Source organism: Barbus barbus, assembly GCF_936440315.1.
Source record: "Barbus barbus genome assembly, chromosome: 14".
Taxonomy (NCBI): domain Eukaryota; kingdom Metazoa; phylum Chordata; class Actinopteri; order Cypriniformes; family Cyprinidae; genus Barbus; species Barbus barbus.
The window spans coordinates 32,537,256-32,557,255 of NC_136742.1; the positions used below are offsets into that span (position 1 = coordinate 32,537,256).

Consider the following 20,000-nt stretch of genomic DNA (forward strand, 5'->3'; position numbering starts at 1 on the left):
ATATTCCAGTCTGTGTCCTGGAAGCAGTCCTGCAGTGCTGAGGTGGCATTGTCTGGCCATACTGTGATCTGCTTTTCAACCGGTTTGGTGAGTTTGAGAAGTGGTCTATATGCTGGGATTAGCATAACAGTGATGTGGTCCGAGCACCCGAGGTGGGGGCGGGGTACAGCCTTGTAAGAGTTCTTTACTGTTGTGTAAACAAAGTCCAGTGTGTTGTTTCCCCTTGTTGCAAAGTTCACATGTTGGTAGAACTTTGGCAAAACTGTCTTTAAGTTTGCGTGGTTGAAGTCACCGGCTATGATGAAAAAGCCATCAGGGTTTTTTGTTTGTTGTTCACTGATGGCGCTGTACAGTTCATGAAGCGCGTCCTTAGCGTTTGCACACGGGGGGGGGTGTAAACCGCGACAATAGCAATGGCCGTGAACTCCCGCGGCAGATAGAACGGTTGACATTTCACAAACATAAACTCCACCAGCGATCAGTGTTTTGATAATACCGCAGCATTGTTACACCAGTCTTTGTTGATATACACACACAAGCCACCTCCGCGTGTCTTACCAGACAGTGATGAATCTCTATCCGCTCGGAAGCTGGTTAGCTCGTGCTGCTGAATGGCGGAGTCCGGGATGTTGTCGTTTAGCCATGTTTCGGTGAAAACAAACACACAACAGTCCCTTGCCTCATGCTGTGTAGACCCACTGAGTTGAATTAAGTCCAGTTTGTTTTCCAGAGAGCGAACGTTTGAGAGCATGAGTGTTGGAAGAGCCGGTCTTGTGGGGTTAGCTCTTAGCCTAGCTCGTATACCTCTGCGCTTACCGCGCTTCCGTCCTCTCTCACACCGCTTGCGACGCTGCCTTGTGCGGGTAGCATCAGTACTCGAGGCCGCGGTCTCGAGGTCCGGCTCCAGCAGTAAACAAAGGCCTCATAGCTTCTCAGTAGCCGCCGGCAAGAGTTGGTGTTTGTATGCGTTGCCGATATCCAAAAGACTTTGGCGATCATAGATGAGTTTTGGGGTGATTTTAATATAAGCTTATATGGGATGAGCTTAATAAAGCCTTTTCTTTTTGAGCTCTATGTTTGCGTGTGTCCCTCCTTTTGTTGCTTCCCTTTGAGCCAGGGGTTGTAACAAATTGGGGGCTCATCCTCGTTTAGTTTCGTAGTTGGGACGGATGCATAATAGCTCATATCCGAGGTTGTTTAAGTCATCGTGCGAAATCCCCAGTTGGTAAGTACATATGTGCAATATTGTTTTTGAACGCGAGTTTCCCTGTTAGGTATAGCAGCATGTTTCCTTTTGAGACTTGTCGAGTTTGTTGTTTTTTTGTAGTGTTGCGGTGAATGTGGGTAGTAGTATTTATCTCGGGGGCACATCCATGGTGTCAAAGGCGTCACTGGTTTTGCCGGTTGTGTTTTCACCCAGTGGGCTATAGTGCATAAGTACCCCCCACAAGTAATCGCATGAAGACTAGGGTTGAGTTAGATAGAATATTGGGAAGGCAGATAGAGGGATCTCTCGTTATTTGATTGCACTGTGTGCGTTAAATTGTTTTCTGGTGAATTTTCATGGCCGATATTGATTCGTTTATTAGTTCACCTTCCTATGAATTTTTAGAAGGGTGTTCTAAAGAACAATTGTTAAACATCACTGAATATTATAAAATAGTGATTAAGGATAAAAGATTCAGTAGAGAAAGCATTAAATTAATTTTGTAAACTGAGCTAATTGGGAAAGGCTTTTTAAAGTCCAATATGGATGAATCTGTAGCAGGTGTATCTAATTTGCAAACAACTTTGTCTTTTGAACAGCAAAAAGAGCTACTACTTTTGCAGATGGAGCATGAGAAATGAAAACAATATTCCGAAGGGAGTAAGCTGGAGTTGGAAAAAACAAGACTTGAAGTAGAAGCCCTAAAATTGAAGCTTGTGAAAGAGGGTAGGCTGTCTAATTCTGGTGAGGAACAAGGTATGTTTTTTTTGCTTACTTCAAATTTAAAACTTGTTCCAAAGTTTAATGAAGAAGACCCTGATTTTTTCTTTACTTTGTTTGAACGCATGGTAGAAATTAGGTACTGGTCAAACGATAATTGTGCCTTGCCAATTGAAGTGCATATTATTCTAGGAAACGGACTTGTAGGTGAGCGTGTATGGGCAAACGGTTCAGTGTTCCCTATAGTTACTGCTAATAATAAAAACGAAACGGAACCCAGTCACAATGCCACCTGTGCAGTGACTCGTGCAATGAAGCAGCGAGAGGATGAATTGATTAATCAAAAGGAAATTCAGTTTAAAAAAGCTTGCACTGATTTGTTTGTTCCTGATTTGTCTGCGTTGTCTTTTCCTGTATCAGCAGAGGAACTCGGAAAAGAACAGCGAGACGATTCTTCTTTGGATGTTTATTTCCAGTGTGCTGTCACTCCAGCAGAGAAGGGTAATCTTGCTCGTGGGTATGTTGTTAGTGATGGAGTGGTGTTGAGGAAATGGATTCCTCACAAGGGTGATTTTGTCGGGGATCCTGTTTTCCAGGTGGTGGTTCCTGTTAAGTTTCGTCACACAATGATTGAAATTGCACATGATCAAACAGGTCATCAGGGCGTGCATAAAACCTATGATCGCTTGCTGCAATATTACTTTTGGCCGCGTCTAAAACGAGACATCTCTATTTATATCAAGAAATGTAAAACCTGCCAGCTAACCATTAAGCCAAATCAAGTGTTGAAACCTGCACCTTTGAAACCAATTCAAGCTGCTGGTGAGCCTTTTGAACATCTCCTTGTTGATTGTGTCGGACCACTTCCTCGTTCTAAATCAGGAAGTAATTCTTTGTTCACAGTGATGTGCTTGAACACGCATTTTCCGGCAGCATATCCATTACGTAGTATTACGTCACGTTCTATTGTGAGAGCATTAACTCAATTTATATCTGTCTTTGGAATTCCAAAAATCATCCAAAGTGACCAAGGTTCGAACCTGACTGCTCATCTTTTTCAGCAAGTTCTGAAACAACTGCACATTAAGCATAATCAATCTACTGCGTATCACGCACAAAGTCAGGGTGCGTTGGAGAGATTTCATCAGTCTTTAAAATCACTTCTTCAAGAATCGACTTATTCAGGCAAGAGAACTTGCCAAAGTAAGCCTTGAACAACATCAACAAAATATGAAGCGACTGTATGACCAGACAGTTAAATGTCGAGAGTTTGAACCGGGAGATCAAGTTTTAGTACTTCGGCCAATAGTATCTTCTCCCTTCGAAGCCAAATTCGATGGCCCGTTTGTCGTGCAACGTAACTGAAGTGATAAGAATTATGAGGTTATAACTTCATCATGGAAAAAATCAGTTAAACGGTACCATGTAAATTTGTTAAAACCATACTATGAAGACGAGACTAAAGTTATCAAATACAATCAGTATAAGTTATCAGTACCAAATAAGATATCTGAGCATTCTGTACTTTCTTCTGTATCTGTTGGTGGAGGAAAGAACGCCGCGGTGCATTATGCAGCCAGTAACGTCCCGTCAGTTTCTTTTCAAGGAAGTTTAATTCTTATCAGTGTCGCTCAAGGTTATTTTCATAAACAAAAACTGAAACTAAGACTAAAACTATTGGTCAAAAAACATTTTCGTAAACTGAAATAAAATTACAATTTCAAAATAAATGAAAAACTAAAACTAAACGAAACTAACAACAGTAACTGAAAAACGAACTAAAATAAAATAATTAGCAAAAATAAATAATCATGTTCGTGATTTAATAAAATCTCGTTCTGTGTCCTGTGGTTGTTTAGGGAAATAGAGTGATTCATGCACGTGAGCTGTGTCCTAAGAATGCATTTTTGCTTAAAAAAAAGAGGAAAAAAAAAAGACACGGACTATGACATGGGAAGTAATAATAATGCACACCTTACAGTGCACGAACATTTAAAAGCGTGCTTGACGTGCGAGAACAACATGAGAGTGAGTTAACGGACACAGAATTAAAATTTTGGGATGAGCTGACTTTAGTGAATAGTCATTTTGTCACGCTTTGCGATTACTATGGTAACGTCTGCCTCGAGTCCATGACACGAGCACCGCCTTGACTGTATAAAACTCATCCAAAATGAGAGAAAGCGATAGCCGTGAGTGTGTGTGAGTGAGTGTGTGTGTGTGTGAGTGAGTGAGTGAGCGAGCGAGCGAGTGAGTGAGTGAGTGAGTGAGTGAGTGTGTGAGCGAGCGAGCGAGTGTGTGAGCGAGCGAGCGAGTGTGTGAGTGAGTGTGTGAGTGAGTGTGTGAGCGAGTGAGTGAGTGTGTGAGCGAGCGAGTGTGTGAGTGAGTGTGTGAGCGAGTGAGTGTGTGAGCGAGTGAGTGAGTGTGTGTGTGTGAGTGAGTGTGTGAGCGAGTGAGTGAGTGTGTGTGTGTGAGTGAGTGTGTGAGCGAGTGAGTGAGTGAGTGTGTGAGCGAGCGAGCGTGTGAGCGAGTGTGTGAGCGAGTGAGTGTGTGAGCGAGTGTGTGAGTGAGTGAGTGTGTGAGCGAGTGTGTGAGTGAGTGTGTGTGTGAGTGTGTGAGTGTATGTGCGAGTGAGTGAGTGTGTGTGTGTGTGTGTGAGTGAGTGAGTGAGTGTGTGTGTGTGAGTGAGTGTGTGAGTGAGCGAGCGTGTGAGCGAGTGAGTGAGTGTGTGTGCGAGTGAGTGTGTGTGTGTGAGTGAGTGAGCGAGTGTGTGTGCGAGTGAGTGAGTGTGTGTGTGTGAGTGAGTGAGTGTGTGAGCGAGTGAGTGTGTGAGTGAGTGAGTGAGTGTGTGTGAGTGAGTGAGTGTGTGAGCGAGTGAGTGAGTGTGTCTGTGCGAGTGAGTGAGTGTGTGTGTGTGTGAGTGAGTGTGTGTGTGAGTGAGCGAGTGTGTGAGCGAGTGAGTGTGTGAGCGAGCGAGTGAGTGTGTGAGCGAGTGAGTGTGTGAGCGAGTGAGTGTGTGAGCGAGCGAGTGAGTGAGTGTGTGAGTGAGTGAGTGTGTGAGCGAGTGAGCGAGTGTGTGAGTGAGTGAGTGAGCGAGGAGTGAGTGAGTGTGTGAGCGAGCGAGCGAGTGTGTGAGTGAGTGTGTGTGAGCGAGTGTGTGAGTGAGTGAGCGAGTGAGTGAGTGTGCGAGCGAGCGAGTGAGTGTGTGAGCGAGCGAGTGAGTGTGTGAGTGAGTGTGTGAGTGTGTGAGCGAGTGTGTGAGTGAGTGAGCGAGTGAGTGAGAGTGTGTGAGCGAGCGAGTGAGTGTGTGAGTGAGTGAGTGAGTGAGTGTGTGAGTGAGTGAGTGTGTGAGCGAGTGAGTGTGTGAGCGAGTGAGTGTGTGAGCGAGCGAGTGAGTGTGTGAGTGAGTGAGTGTGTGAGCGAGCGAGTGAGTGAGTGAGTGTGTGAGTGAGCGAGCGAGTGAGTGTGTGAGTGAGTGAGTGTGTGAGCGAGCGAGTGAGTGAGTGAGTGTGTGAGCGAGTGTGTGAGTGAGTGAGCGAGGAGTGAGTGAGTGTGTGAGCGAGCGAGCGAGTGTGTGAGTGAGTGTGTGTGTGAGCGAGTGTGTGAGTGAGTGAGCGAGTGAGTGAGTGAGTGTGCGAGCGAGCGAGTGAGTGTGCGAGCGAGCGAGTGAGTGTGTGAGTGAGTGTGTGAGTGTGTGAGCGAGTGTGTGAGTGAGTGAGCGAGTGAGTGAGAGTGTGTGAGCGAGCGAGTGAGTGTGTGAGTGAGTGAGTGAGTGAGTGTGTGAGTGAGTGAGTGTGTGAGCGAGTGAGTGAGTGTGTGAGCGAGTGAGTGTGTGAGCGAGCGAGTGAGTGTGTGAGTGAGTGAGTGAGTGTGTGAGTGAGTGAGTGAGTGAGTGTGTGAGTGTGTGAGTGAGTGTGTGAGCGAGTGAGTGTGTGAGCGAGTGAGTGTGTGAGCGAGCGAGCGAGTGAGTGAGTGTGTGAGTGAGTGAGTGAGTGTACCTCATCGAATCGGTCAAACACAGCTCCTTCCTGCAGGAAATCAGGAATGCGTTTCTGCCAGTTGAACTGGTATGATTTGGTCATGATGTTCACAGACCTGAAACACACACATGATGGAAATCACACACATTAACATCCAGAAAACTATCTGAACAAACACATCTTTGTCTTTACAGATATTCAGACTTTTCAAAAGAATAAATGAATGAATTCTATAGTGAATGAACATGTAGCATTTGAACCATCAGGAAAAACGTGAAAACATGACACTAAAATAAATCCACATCAGTGTTTTAACTGAAATAATGAAACTATTGTTTCTCTTCCAGCTCCTGTGAATATTCACGTCCTCAATAATTTGTAGAACACTCTAAAACAAATTCAACATGCTGACAGAAACGCCTGAGTGACGATTCCCCTAACTGGACACTGAGCGTTATAAATAAACCGAAGATATACCACCGAGCTGATAAATATTCAATCAGCTCATTAATATTCATGAGGTGTGCTACATATTCATGCTCATTAAACAGACTGAGTTACGGCTCCGCTGTGTTCAGGGCCTGATGGGAAGTTCAGAAATCATGATCATGACGTGCGTCTAAACGTGATTCCGGTCTGATTACGGCAGAGGATGATGGGAAATACAAAGCACAGCACAGCCGTAATCATAAACGGGTTAAATTAGTCCATTTACCGGTTAGATTCACCTCATCAAAGTTAAACTAATGCTCATCTCACAGACGCTCCTCACGTCAAATAAAGCAGATAGTTTAACATCCCATGATCACTGGTCAGGAACCCTAACTATTCTGGTTAAAGTTGCCTCGGCATCGATCAGCAGTCTGAACACGTGAGTTAGTGAGCGGCTGACGAGGAGATAATTATCCATCCCTGTAAGGCAGCGCAATCCCCTGCTACCGCCGGTTTAAAACGGCAGCGAGGGTAATTACCCAGAGGACCCTGCTTCATAAGCATGCTCAAATTAACTATGCAGAGGACACACGCGCTTCAGATGAAACAGCAGGAGCAGCGGAAAACCTGGAGGAAGACAACGACAGCTGTCAATCAAACACAGCAGAGCTCATGAGTGTGTGTGTGTGTGTGTGTAAACGTTTGTCAGCACCTGACTAGTGCAAACAAGTCCACCCTGCTAATGTTTGTCTGCGAAGTTAAACATTCAGACTAATACAGCAGTAACCAACACACACACCCACACACACAATTCAATTCAAGTGTGTTTTATTGGCATGACAAAAACTATACATTTGTTTTGCCAAAGCAATTGCAGCTGGGCTGCTGACAAATAGTGCATATATGCATTAACAGAAAGAAAAAGAATAATAATAATTGTAATAATAATAATGTATAAAAGTATTTAGCATGTAGTACAAAATGAATTACTAATGTATGTAAGTATATAAACTAAAAATAAAAAATAAGATACGGGATTAGACAGATTTACGAAGGCAAAATGTCCATCTAAGTAATATAATAGAGTAATATGGTTGAATATAACAGAGTAATATGGTTTATTATAATGTAGATGTGCTGGAAACATCAGATCAGGGCAGTGTTTTCTCTTCTATGGTGACAGGCAGACAAACACACAGCAGTTCTTGTGTTCTCCTAACAGATAGGGTAGTTTCTCCTGGTTTGAAAGAGGTTTAAATGTGGGATGGATCTGCTGTATTTGATCAGAGAACACTGTCCGTATATCTGTGTATTTGGAGCATTCTGTTAGGAAGTGCAGTTCTGTTTCCGTCTGATTCAGATCACAGTGTGAACACAATCTCTGCTCAGGGGTCTCTATCATCAGCTTGTGTCCGCTGAGTCTGTATCTGCTCAATGTGCTTCTCAGCTTCTTATCTGACACTGTGTACAGATACTCTGCCATACTGTACTCTCTCTTTAGGAACGAATAGCATTGCATTCTACTCCGTTGTTGTGTTTGGGTTTGCCAGTGAGTGATGTAACTCTGTTTGATTTGAGCAGTAATCTGATTGATTCTGATGTGATTCAGAGCATCAGTAGATGTTAGTGAAGCATCAGGACTGAAGCTCTGGATCTGCTGAGGGAAGGGCTTGCTTTGCTCATCTCTTGGTATTGCAGGGCTTTATAATGATATGATTGGGATGTTTCCAGAATTTAATTGCTCTGTTTTGTATCTTTATGATTAGAGGATATTTGCCTAATTCTGCCCTGCATGTGTTATGTGTTGTGTGCCGGTGCACGTGTAATATAGTTTTACAGAGTTCTGCATGCAGGGTCTCAATTGGATGTTTTTCCCATTTGGTGAGATCTTGATTTGGATTTGTCAGTGGACCCCACACCTCACTGCCATAGAGGGCAATGGCTCAATTACTGAGTCTAATATTTTCAGCCAGATTCTAATAGGGATTTCTATAGGATATTGTGGTTTTATGGCATAGAAGGCCCTGCGTGCTTGATCTCTCAGTTCTGTCACAGCATGGTTAAAGTCTCCTGTGGAAGTGATTGTCAAACCCAGGTAGTGTGATGTGTGTGTTATCTGGTTAGTGCCTAATGTAAATGTGTGTTGTGTTCTTTTCTGAAATCTAATAGTTCTGGTTTCTTCAGGTTGACTGTCAGGGCCCAGGTGTGGCAGTATTGCTCTAGCAGGTCCAGGTTCTGCTGTAAACCATGTTGAGTGGGAGACAGCAGAACCAGATCATCTGATCTGTGAGTTGTGTAGAGCGAGGCCAGGGGCTGCAGATCGCTCCACACTGAGCGCCAGGTCATTGATGTAAATGTTAAATAATGTTGGGCTTAAGCAGCAGCCCTGTCTCACTCCACGCTCCTGGGAAAGATACCCTGTACGTTTGGAGCTGATTTTTACTCCACATTTACTTTCAGTGTACATTGATAAGGTCATGGGTTTTACCTCCTATGCCACTTTCAATCATTTTGTAAAATAGTCCTTGGTGCCAAATTGAGTCAAAAGCTTTCTTGAAGTTGATAAAACATGCATATATTTGACCTTTATCTTGGTTAACATGTGTTTCAGTTAGAGTATGTAATGTATAGATGTGATCAGATGACTTCTGCTCAGTACATTGTGTGTGATGATGAAGTCTAATAGTCGAGCGTTTATTATGCTACACAATACCTTTCCCAGGTTGCTGCTCACACAGATGTCTCTGTAGTTGTTAGGATCAAATTTATCTCCGTTTTTAAAGATTGGTGTTATCAAGCCTTGATTCCAGATGTCAGGGAAGTAACCTACACTCAGAAACACTCTTTATCAGTTATTGGGAAATCTAATGGGTTTTGGTTATCTTTGATTGTTAATTCTAGTTTTTCCAGTTGGTTGATTGCTTGAATTTGCTTACAGTTTGTGTTTGTTTGTACTTTATTAAACAATGTTTGGAAATGACTTTCCCATATTTCTCCGTTTTGGATTGCCAATTCTTCATGATCAGTTTTTTCAGATTGTTCCAATTTTCCCAAAACTGGTTTGTGTTCACTGACTTCTCGATTATTGTCAGTTGTTTTTGGATGTATTGTGCTCTTTTGGTTCTGAGTGTATGTTTGTATTGTTTTAGTGTTTCACTGTAAAGAGGCCGGATCTCTGCATTATTTGGATCTTTGTGTTTCTGATTTGACAATGTTCTCAGTTTTTGGCGAATAGTTTGGCAGTCCTGATCAAACCAAGTTTTGGGTTAGGTTATTTTATTTTTTCCATTTTTTGTTTTCGATTTGGATTGTTCTGCTGATTTTTCAAATATGTAATTTATATCTCTGACAGCAAGATTGACAGCTTCATTAGTGTGAGCATAGCTGTTATTTAGAGCGTTATCTACCAGCGCTTGTATTGTTTGGCTGCTACACACTCTCACTCTCACACACACACACACACACACACACACTCTCACTCTCACACACACACACTCTCACTCTCACACACACACACACTCTCACTCTCACACACACACACACACACACACACACACACTCTCACACACACACACACACACACACACACACACTCACTCTCACACACACACACACACACACACACACACACTCACTCTCACACACACACACACACTCTCACTCTCTCACACACACACACACACACACACACACTCACTCTCACTCTCACTCTCACACACACTTAGATCTTCAGCTCCATGACAAACACAGAAACAGAGAAAGCAGGGAGGCGTTGCAGGCCAGACTCAAACCCTCACCGCAGCTGAAGAAGCATCTGTATCTCAGTCAGAAGAGACGCATCTGATCAGTGCTGGACTCCAGCTAACGAGTGTGTGTTCATTCACTGCGTTCTGCTCAGAGACTCAGATGTTCACACGTAAGAGCAGGAGGTCAAAGGTCACTGCAGTACTGATATTGATCACTGATACACTGCCATTCATTCATCATCAGGCTGTCAAAGGAGGATTAATTCAGACGAAAATCATCAATCTGTCATCACTCCACTGACTGCCATTATATTTACAAAAACACAGACACATTTATCTAAATACCTTCTTTTGTGTTCAACAGAGCAAAGACAAGAGGGTGAGTAAATGATGATCAGGGTCAACTGTACTTTCTTCAAAGATCAGCCCTGATAATAAATCTGATGATAAACTCACATTAAACTCAAGGGTTAACACAAGACTTTCTTTGGCTCTTAATTTCCTGAAGAGATTAATCTGATCCTCATTTATCCAGTTGTTTATCGTCTATGGCTTTTGTTTATTGATGTTGTTATATTTTTATTCCTCTATGGCTCTCTGTCGTCTGCTTTATAACTAAACTGAGTTTCTGTCAAGGATGATGAACTAGTTGTGCCGTTTAGTCTTCATGTTACCCGCCCTGATCTGCTGTAACTAGTATCTCTAGTATCTGCGCTGACCAGAGTCTGATTAACCGTCAGCGCAGATCCAATTATTAATAAAGGCATTCTGACAGAGGATCGACAAACCAAAACCACCGTCAGATGAAGGACAGAAGAACCTGCATCCCTGATCGAGACAGGCCACCGATGGGATTCAGATCATAAACGTTTATTCACATAATAACTGATCATTAACTGTATGATTGATCATCAGCGGCTGACGCTGAACACGAACGAATGAACGAAGCGTCTGCTGTGCAATTAAACATCAGCTTAATTAGTCAAGTAAAGTCAATATTATTTGTATAGCGCTTTTAACAATGCAAATTGTGTCAAAGCAGCTTTATATCGGCTTGATATAGAGCTGGGTGGCTTTATATCAGCTTTACAGTATTTAGACAGGGAAATAGTGTCATTCTCCTCTGGCCAGACAAAATCAGCAGTTTAAATCTAGACTAAAGCAGAATCAGATCGTGCAGAGGACTCATCTGGTTCCTGTGGTCTTGTCCCGATGGCTGTCTTGGAGACAGGGTCTTCACTGGAGATCAGTCAATTACAGTCAAACCAAAATATATTCAGACGCCTTCAACATTTCTCACATTATATCACAGTTTATTCACTATAGTTTAGAAAATGATGAGAAGAATGAGAAGAGCTCAGAGTTAAACTGCGTCAGAACAAACTGATCTTGATAATGTCAGATAACTTTGATAGAAAGGAATGTAATTAATTCAGCTGAATACCTATCAGATGTTAAATTTAAGAACAATTAGATAAACCAGTTTAGCTCGACCAATCACCAAACAATGCTTCATTTAGTTCAGTCTGTGGTGGAAAAACATCACATTAGCAATTAAAGAAAAAACACTGAAGCAAAACATGCTCCGGTCAAAGAGTCTGAATCATTTTTGATCCGCTAGTCCACTCTATGAAGAATATTTGGGTATAATATTCACAGTTTACTTTATTTTGCTCTCCTCACTTACAGAAATGAACTACAGAGTCCTGCACCGAACAAATATCAAACATGATATCTGCTGTCTGAATGATGTTTGGTTCGACTGTATGTCACTCTCCAGCTGATCTTCACAGACGAGAGGATCAGGAGATGGCAGATTAGCAGCAGATTTGACCAAACATGGGCAGAACGAGCCCCAAGCCGCCGCTAATCAGCCGTCCGTGAGCGGGAGAGCAGCAAGAGTCAGTTTCCGGCCTGGGAGCGACCTCCATCATTCCTGCTATTATCTCTGACCAAATATGTACCTAACAGGAGCGGCAAATTAGGGATTCTGTCCTCCAAAGACCGGCAGATAAGGCAAGAGAGGACAAAGAGGGAATATTTCCAGAGCCACAGAAATAGAACACTGCCTTTTACAGAACGAGCGAGGATCGTGGGTAAATATCTCCAAGCAGCTGAGCTTATATGGCACACTTCATACGGAGGACACGAGAGCGTCTGATGATGAAGGTAGTTTCTTCTGTTCCGCCACACACGCTCGTCTCCATGGCAACGCTCTTCCCGGGAACGCTGGCCGTTAATGATCCGGTCGGACCGCACGGGACAGATTCACCGGAGGTCTCGTCTTCCCAGAAGAGCACCTCCATCAAAACACACCCAATCTCCAAAGAGCAGCAATTAAGCTTCATTTGGATGCAGCGGGGAAACATGAACTCTGGCTTTCTGCAGAGCTTCACACTAGCCTTTATAAGACCTGCACAAATCAAATCATACCACATGCTGCTAGAGAACAAACCCCTGCAATCTCCAAATGCATCGTTCTTTTATTATTTAAACAGGCTGAGGCTCAGAACAGGGCATCTGCAATACTTACACTGATTTATGATCTCGTTTATCAACACACCTGAAGTACAGATGATGTGCTGATACGATAATGTGTTCAAAGATAGGCAATAAAAGATTATTGTGCCGATATTAATAAAATCCACATACTGAGTATGTTGTATAAATAATGTTCCTAGTCTTTCTTTCCTGTGACGGGCGGTTCAGAGAGAAAATAAAAGAGTTTGCATTGATTTAAATGCCAGATACTGTTTACTGTGTCGCCTAAATACCAATAATAGCCAGAATAATGCAGAATGAGGGTCTTTTATTCATAAACGAGCCTGAAATACAGTAGGACTCTTATTCTGAAATGTCTGTGCTTTATTACTTCAGCTGTAAAGCAATAAAACTATCTACAACATATTACAATATAAACACCATAGCATAAACAGTCAATTCATTAAAGACACATCATTAACAATAAATGTGTGCACTTGCTGACTGTGAGCAGCTCTCATATTCATTTCATTTAATCACTGCCTTTTGAAGTTTAATAATCCCATATCTGGATCCAGCTCCAAATGTAAGACCTCTGAAAATAACTGAGACCTTTGTTATACTCTCTATGGCCTTAAATTTGATCAAACCAAATCTAAGACTTGAAGGACCCTCAGAAACCCTGTATTTACCCATAAAACCCTGCGCTGGTCATCAGGACACAGAAACACTCTGCATACAGATAAACTATGATAGTATGAGAAACAGTCACATGACCTCATTACGTCACAGGAAGAGAATCACTGCTGGGTCACTGATCGCACTGGAAATGCAAGGTTGAGCCCATTGCATTGTGGGATACAGTGTTTCACTCAGTGTGCTCTGTTGTATACTGTTCATACTCTATGCATACTGTAGAGAATACACACTACACACTGCAGTATGTTCATGCTCATGATTCAGACACACCATAAAGCGCTCTTTGACTCCTTTAAAATCTCATATTAAAGAGACAGTTCTTTGACAATCTATTTACTCTCCATCATGTCGTTCAAACCTGTATGACTTATTTCAGTGAACTAAGAAGGAAAATATTTTTGATTTGTTAATTTTATATATTTTTTAGAAATATTGTGTTTTTTATGTCCATATAATGAAAGTCAACAGGGTCTGATGTTGTTTGGTTCCCAGCAACATCATCTTTTGTGTTCCAGAGAAGGAAGTCACTCCTCTGCAGGACACGAGTGAGACTAAATGATGGAGATTTTAGGGTGAACTGTCGCTTTAATGAACAGAAGCGAGCAGCGCTGCCGTCTGATTGGCTGTTTGCAGACGCTACAGATCCTGACAGAAGACAGACACACTAATAAAGCACATAACGCACTAATGCCTCTCGTCTGATGATCAGACGCTGCTCGTTACTGTCTGGTTTAATTGAGTTAATGCAGTCTTACCAGGCCGAGGCTGAAGGTGAAGAGCAGGCGAACGATGGGCTGAGGACAGCGCTCACTTTCTGCAAAACAGGAAGACACAAGCAAACGCTGTTAAACAGTACAGAGAGAGAGAGACATAGAGAGAGAGAGAGAGAGAGAGAGAGAGAGAGAGAGAGAGACACAGAGCGAGAGAGAGAGAGAGACACAGAGCGAGAGAGAGAGAGAGACACAGAGCGAGAGAGAGAGAGAGACACAGGTGTGCTGCCCTGCGGTCACATGACCAAACACCTGTGATCGCAGGATTCATTCAGAGCTGTCCAGTCACATGTGTTTCTATAGCACTTTATACAATATAGATTGATTCAAAGCAGCAAAATAGCAGAATCACTGATGCAAACTTCAGCAAATATGAAGCAAATTCAAATTCTGCTGTAAAGCAGCTAATGTCATTAATAAAATAATCAAGTTATGAGAAAATAAACCAGCCAGAAATCAAGATGTTGTGTATTTTAACCAAAATAATTTACTGCAAATTATGACAAATAATTAGATGCATGACAGATCAATCTGCTATCATCCAGAACAATATTACAGTCACAAGCTCTTTAAGACATGACCCGCCCACACAGAGTGGACTACACCAATCACAACAGTGCTCATTAACATATATAACCCACACTAAATTAAAACGAAATTACGGCTAACGTCGTGAACTCTCAATATAAAAATCTTATAAAAATTGTAATGAACAACAGGGTTAAAGTGTGTGATTTACAGTAAACGTTCTGAAGCAGAAGCCAATCTCCTCTGTATTATCAGTCTGTCTGAAGATTAAAATGAAGCGTTATAAAACACAAATGATCCGGTTAAATCCCCTGATAAAGCCCTCTGTTCCGTTCGTTCAGTCTGGCAAATCCACGTAATGAGTGTCCAGTATTTTTAGACTTTAAGCGGTGTTATTTTTAACATCAGACGACAAATATTCTCTTGATTAAAGCATCTGATAATCCCACGGCGGCAGCGGGAGAACGTCAATCCGTTCACAGCCACAGCGGAAACACAAACACCTGCGAGCGACGGCACAAACACCTGCGAGCGACGGCACAAACACCTGCGAGCGACGGCACAAACACCTGCGAGCGACGGCACAAACACCTGCGAGCGACGGCACAAACACCTGCGAGCGACGGCACAAACACCTGCGAGCGACGGCACAAACACCTGCGAGCGACGGCACAAACACCTGCGAGCGACGGCACAAACACCTGCGAGCGACGGCACAAACACCTGCGAGCGACGGCACAAACACCTGCGAGCGACGGCACAAACACCTGCGAGCGACGGCACAAACACCTGCGAGCGACGGCACAAACACCTGCGAGCGACGGCACAAACACCTGCGAGCGACGGCACAAACACCTGCGAGCGACGGCACAAACACCTGCGAGCGACGGCACAAACACCTGCGAGCGACGGCACAAACACCTGCGAGCGACGGCACAAACACCTGCGAGCGACGGCACAAACACCTGCGAGCGACGGCACAAACACCTGCGAGCGACGGCACAAACACCTGCCAGAGGAGCGAGATCAGGACGCGCTTCCAGCTGATTCCAGATCACTATTGATCAGCGCCTGAGTCATCAATGAACATTCACCTGCGGTTCATCATCAGTCACTCCATCAGGATCAGAGTCATCACTGCCGCTCATCTGAACCAATCCAATGGACGGCCGCAGGGCATCATGGGAAACAGCACTCCTGACAGCGTGCCAGATGCAGTCGGTCATCAGCGATTCCAGTTAACGCGTATATGTCTCTGGTTTGGTTATAGTTAGCGTGCATAATTATCACACAAACTGATCTGCTTCTAACAGGGAGCAGAAACACTTCCTGTAGCTGTTGAGGTCAGAGGTCAAAGGTCATGCGTTCAATCAATCTCTACAGTATTTCAGCACCAATTCATTTTGTGAAATCTAGTTAAATCGGCTGATCCCCAAAAAACATCAACTAAACTACACAAGACAAGAAAATCTCACATGAAACACGAGTATTGTATCGAGTTGCCAGCTGATGTGCCTGATTGTTTATATTATCGTCCAGCTCCAATCAGCTGCATGCACCTACAGGATATTATAAACATAAAGATCAGGATATTCAGTAAAGTTACATTTGTTTGCATCGCAGAATTACTATTTTCTGTAGAGTAGCTTTGAAACCATCTGTACTGTATAAAGCACTGTGGAAATAAAGGCGACATGACCCTTCAGATGTGGTCACCTGATGCAGTCACATGACCCAGGTGATCATATACTAGTGCATTAACAAGGGATCGGCGTCGGGTCACACGCTGGTGTGCGTCCTCGGCTAACGTGGGTAATAATAGACGCGAGCGCTGCAGCGTTCAGAGGTCACGTTCTGAGTTATAGCACAAAGGTCGTCAGTTTAATTGGAAGTGTAAATTGCGTCCGCACGCTGGCTCCCAGCAGTGCCGTGACTGAACGTGTTTCACAGGGGCTGCAATTAGAAAGTGCAGTAATAGCTCCGGCTTCGCTCTGTTCTGCGCTATTTTTAGCCGTAAGCTCGTCGTCCAGGAACCCTGATGCTTCAGCTGGCTGTTCTACAGAGACGCTCGCAGGAACACGGCATGATGGGAGATCTCGGGCCGGCGGGGGGGCGCAATAATCGCTTCAGGACGTGCAAATTCACTCCGTCCAGTCATTAATAGTGAAAGCATTGAGCTGTCTGACTGAAACACACTCAACATACAGACAAAACACAGATGCCTTGATCGGAGTCCAATTCACAAGCTCTCAGTCCAGCTCAATATCCACTCATCTGGAAATATTTAAGGAAAATGTCAATTCTTCTTAAGGAGATACATCTCAGCTAAAGCAGTATACTATACAGGAAACCCTGCCAGTTCATACATCACTATTAAAGTCGGAAATTAACAACTATTCAATTTCACTGCTGTTTATTTTAATAATCAACACTCAAATAAAATGTACAAACATTTAAATTGCAAATAAGGCAAATAAAGTTATTATATCAACTTTTTAAAAACATTATTGTTTCTACTCCAAGTTTGTTATTGGACATTTAAATGGTGGATTTAATAAAAATGTGTTTTCATGACAGATTTATTCAAACACACATTAAATATTGAAGAACAGATTCAGTAAAATATAATGGAAATGTAATACAGTGCAAATATTGATCAAAATGCTCCTCTGTAGAGTTATATTTTTAGTTTATGGTCACTGAATGTCTTTTCTGAGGTAAATATTACATGACATTATTGATCTCAAGCTGTTTTATTGATGTATTTCCGCCGTTGAATCACTGATTGATGCATTACTTCATTCATGATTGATTTCAGTGAGTTGTTCTGATGTTCATTCAGGTTTATTTGCTGCTGTAACTAGTAGTAAAGAGGAAGAGATGATCAGCGATCTGTCAGCAGACGGTGAATTTAGTGATGAAACTGACAGAATTTCAGCTGAGACTTTGTTTCATAACTAACCAAGCACAAAGATTATTGTGATTACTGAATGACAGAGGCACATAGGGCTGGACAACAATTCAATTTCAATATATATTGTGATATAATCTTTTTCAAAAGTGGTGATATGATTTTTAAACATTTCCAATATTTCTATATACATTATAGAGGTTGACGATTAATCGGGGCAGTTTTTGGCCATTTTCTATTAATCTGTATCAGGTGATTGTGCTGCACATCAGGCTGATTTACAGGCAGGCGCATCTGCGGGCAGCTAAGCGTTGTTATGGAACGCCACATGTTAATGAAGGTCATCCAGATTACTGCAAGACACTTTATGCAAAACACACACCACAGTGTTCATAATGACCACAAGAGGCGCTACAGCAGACGTTAGCATAAACTACGGTCAGTTTTCTCCTTTAGCTCAGACAGAGCGATAGTTTGAGAACATTACTAAAGTTAGTGAAAGTTAGGGTGTGTTTACACCTGGTCACTTCATGCATTTTCTCTGATGGGATAGCCACCTGATTTGTTAAAATGTTTCCATTTACACATAAATGTGTCTTCACAAAATGGAATAAATCCAGTCTGCAATTCCTGCACTATATGCAACTTTAATGAAGTTCACGTCAACGAAAGCAACACATACGTGCTGAATTTGACTCATCATCAGCTCATTTCAAGATCAAAGACCGCAACAGGAGAGAGAGCAGTCATATCTGACTATAACATATAGCCTAGAACTAGGGGTGTCAATATTGAAAAAATGAAATAAAATCTTGATATTGTTTTGGATTTTTTCGATAACGATAATCAGAGTGTGTTATTGTGCTGATATCTGACTACCGTGGACAGTGCAGTTTCTGATATTCCTCATATTCTGTGTGGTCAGTTCACATCATTGATAGAAATTAATCTTTTCATATAAGTTTAAATTGATTTTTACCTTTTAAGGGCAATTTTTAGGGCTGCCACTAACGACTATTTTTATTTTGATTAATCTATGACTAATTTATCGATTAATTGATTAATCTAAACGATTAATTTCCCACAAAACAAAATCAACTATTTTACTTACAAATTTGGATTTCATTTGGTTTAATAAAATATTATGAAATCCTTTTTAAAGCAGAAGTAAAGTGCAGCAGAGTGCAAGAAGCAAGTGTCCATCTCAGTCCAGATCACTGAAATCAGTTCAGTATTATAGTGAGAATGACATCATCCACCTGTTCTAATCTAATACAATTACAATCAAAACACTTAAAGGAGTATTTACCACAATTTATTTAGGTGAAAAATGTAAATGTGCAGTTCAAAAAAAAAATTATTAAAAATTTTTGATTATTAAAATTTAATGGAACAATTAAAATGGAATCCAGAAAATAATGTAAAACAGAATTTGGTACAGATAACACTGTAAAACTCAATTAATTAGACAGGCTTTTTGATTAATAAAATTTAATTGAACCATTAAACCAGTATAGAAAAATTTAAATGGAAAAAAAATGAATTTGGAAATAAAACAGATTTCATAGGGCCCTGCAATTATAATAATTTTTATTTTTTTTTTGGTAATAAAAATAGAAGTGAACAATAGCTTTTAAAATTACTTAAAATACATATATAATAGCAATGATGCAATAATAATTAGTTCAAATACAGTCTCAAAAGCAAGAAATCATATGGATTACGCATTACAACAAAGGCCTGACGATTATTTTTATTATTACTGCGCGATCTAATCCTTGTTTAATATGGACCCAGCACCATTTAATTCAAACGGACGCTTAATCTTTAATATTTGTCCATCTGTTTAGGACAGAAATGCTACAGCTGCTGTAATTAAATGAATATGTGGACATCTATCCGTGTAACTCAGACTGAGGGTTTGAGCTTTTATTTTGAAATCTCGATGTATTCTCCTGTGTTTGTGTAGATTTATTAATTATTTACCTCACAAATCTGATGAAATGGTGTATGTTGTGTTCCCAGATGAAGGTTATAATAAACCCAAACTCAGAACAGCATGCAGAGATGAGTTTGAGACGCTCCTCATGTAAATAATCACAGTTTCTGTGGAGCTGCTGTGAACGGAGCCACTGTGAGACGCACGTGCTTAACTACACGCATGAAATAATTAAAGACCATATACGGTGTGTGAACTGCATCGCATATCATTCATTAACTCATAGCGGTTGTGAATTCACAATTATGCTTAATTATGATTTTTAAATGATTTTTAAATGTAATATATCATGCAGCCTTGGAAAATAGTCTGATAATGTGTTTTATGGATTCTCGTCCGTGAAATGCGCCATTTCCGGTATTTGGCCGGTTAGTCGACGCAAGCAAAATTAAGTCAATGATTTTTAAAAATCGACTACAATCGAAGAATCGTGACAGCCCTAGCAATTTTACTTTTAATAAAGCTATTTTTTTCATAAACGTGTGCATCTTTTGAATCCAATTGTTACATTTAATCAGTCAGTTAGC

General features: G+C 41.7%; 1 protein-coding gene across 2 annotated transcripts in view; it reads right to left on the reverse strand.

Moving 5' to 3' along the window:
* LOC306879857 (1-phosphatidylinositol 4,5-bisphosphate phosphodiesterase beta-4-like) overlaps positions 1-20,000 on the reverse strand; it is a 109,091-nt gene that overhangs the window by 86,887 nt on the left and 2,204 nt on the right. For both annotated transcript variants that reach the window (XM_079433075.1, XM_079433076.1), the window contains exons 2-3: positions 14,021-14,079; positions 5,926-6,022 (exon numbers count right to left, since the gene is read on the reverse strand). In XM_079433075.1, coding sequence (XP_079289201.1) covers positions 5,926-6,009 — 84 coding nt within the window. In that variant the 5' untranslated portion in view covers positions 6,010-6,022; positions 14,021-14,079. The remainder of the gene's footprint in view (positions 1-5,925; positions 6,023-14,020; positions 14,080-20,000) is intronic.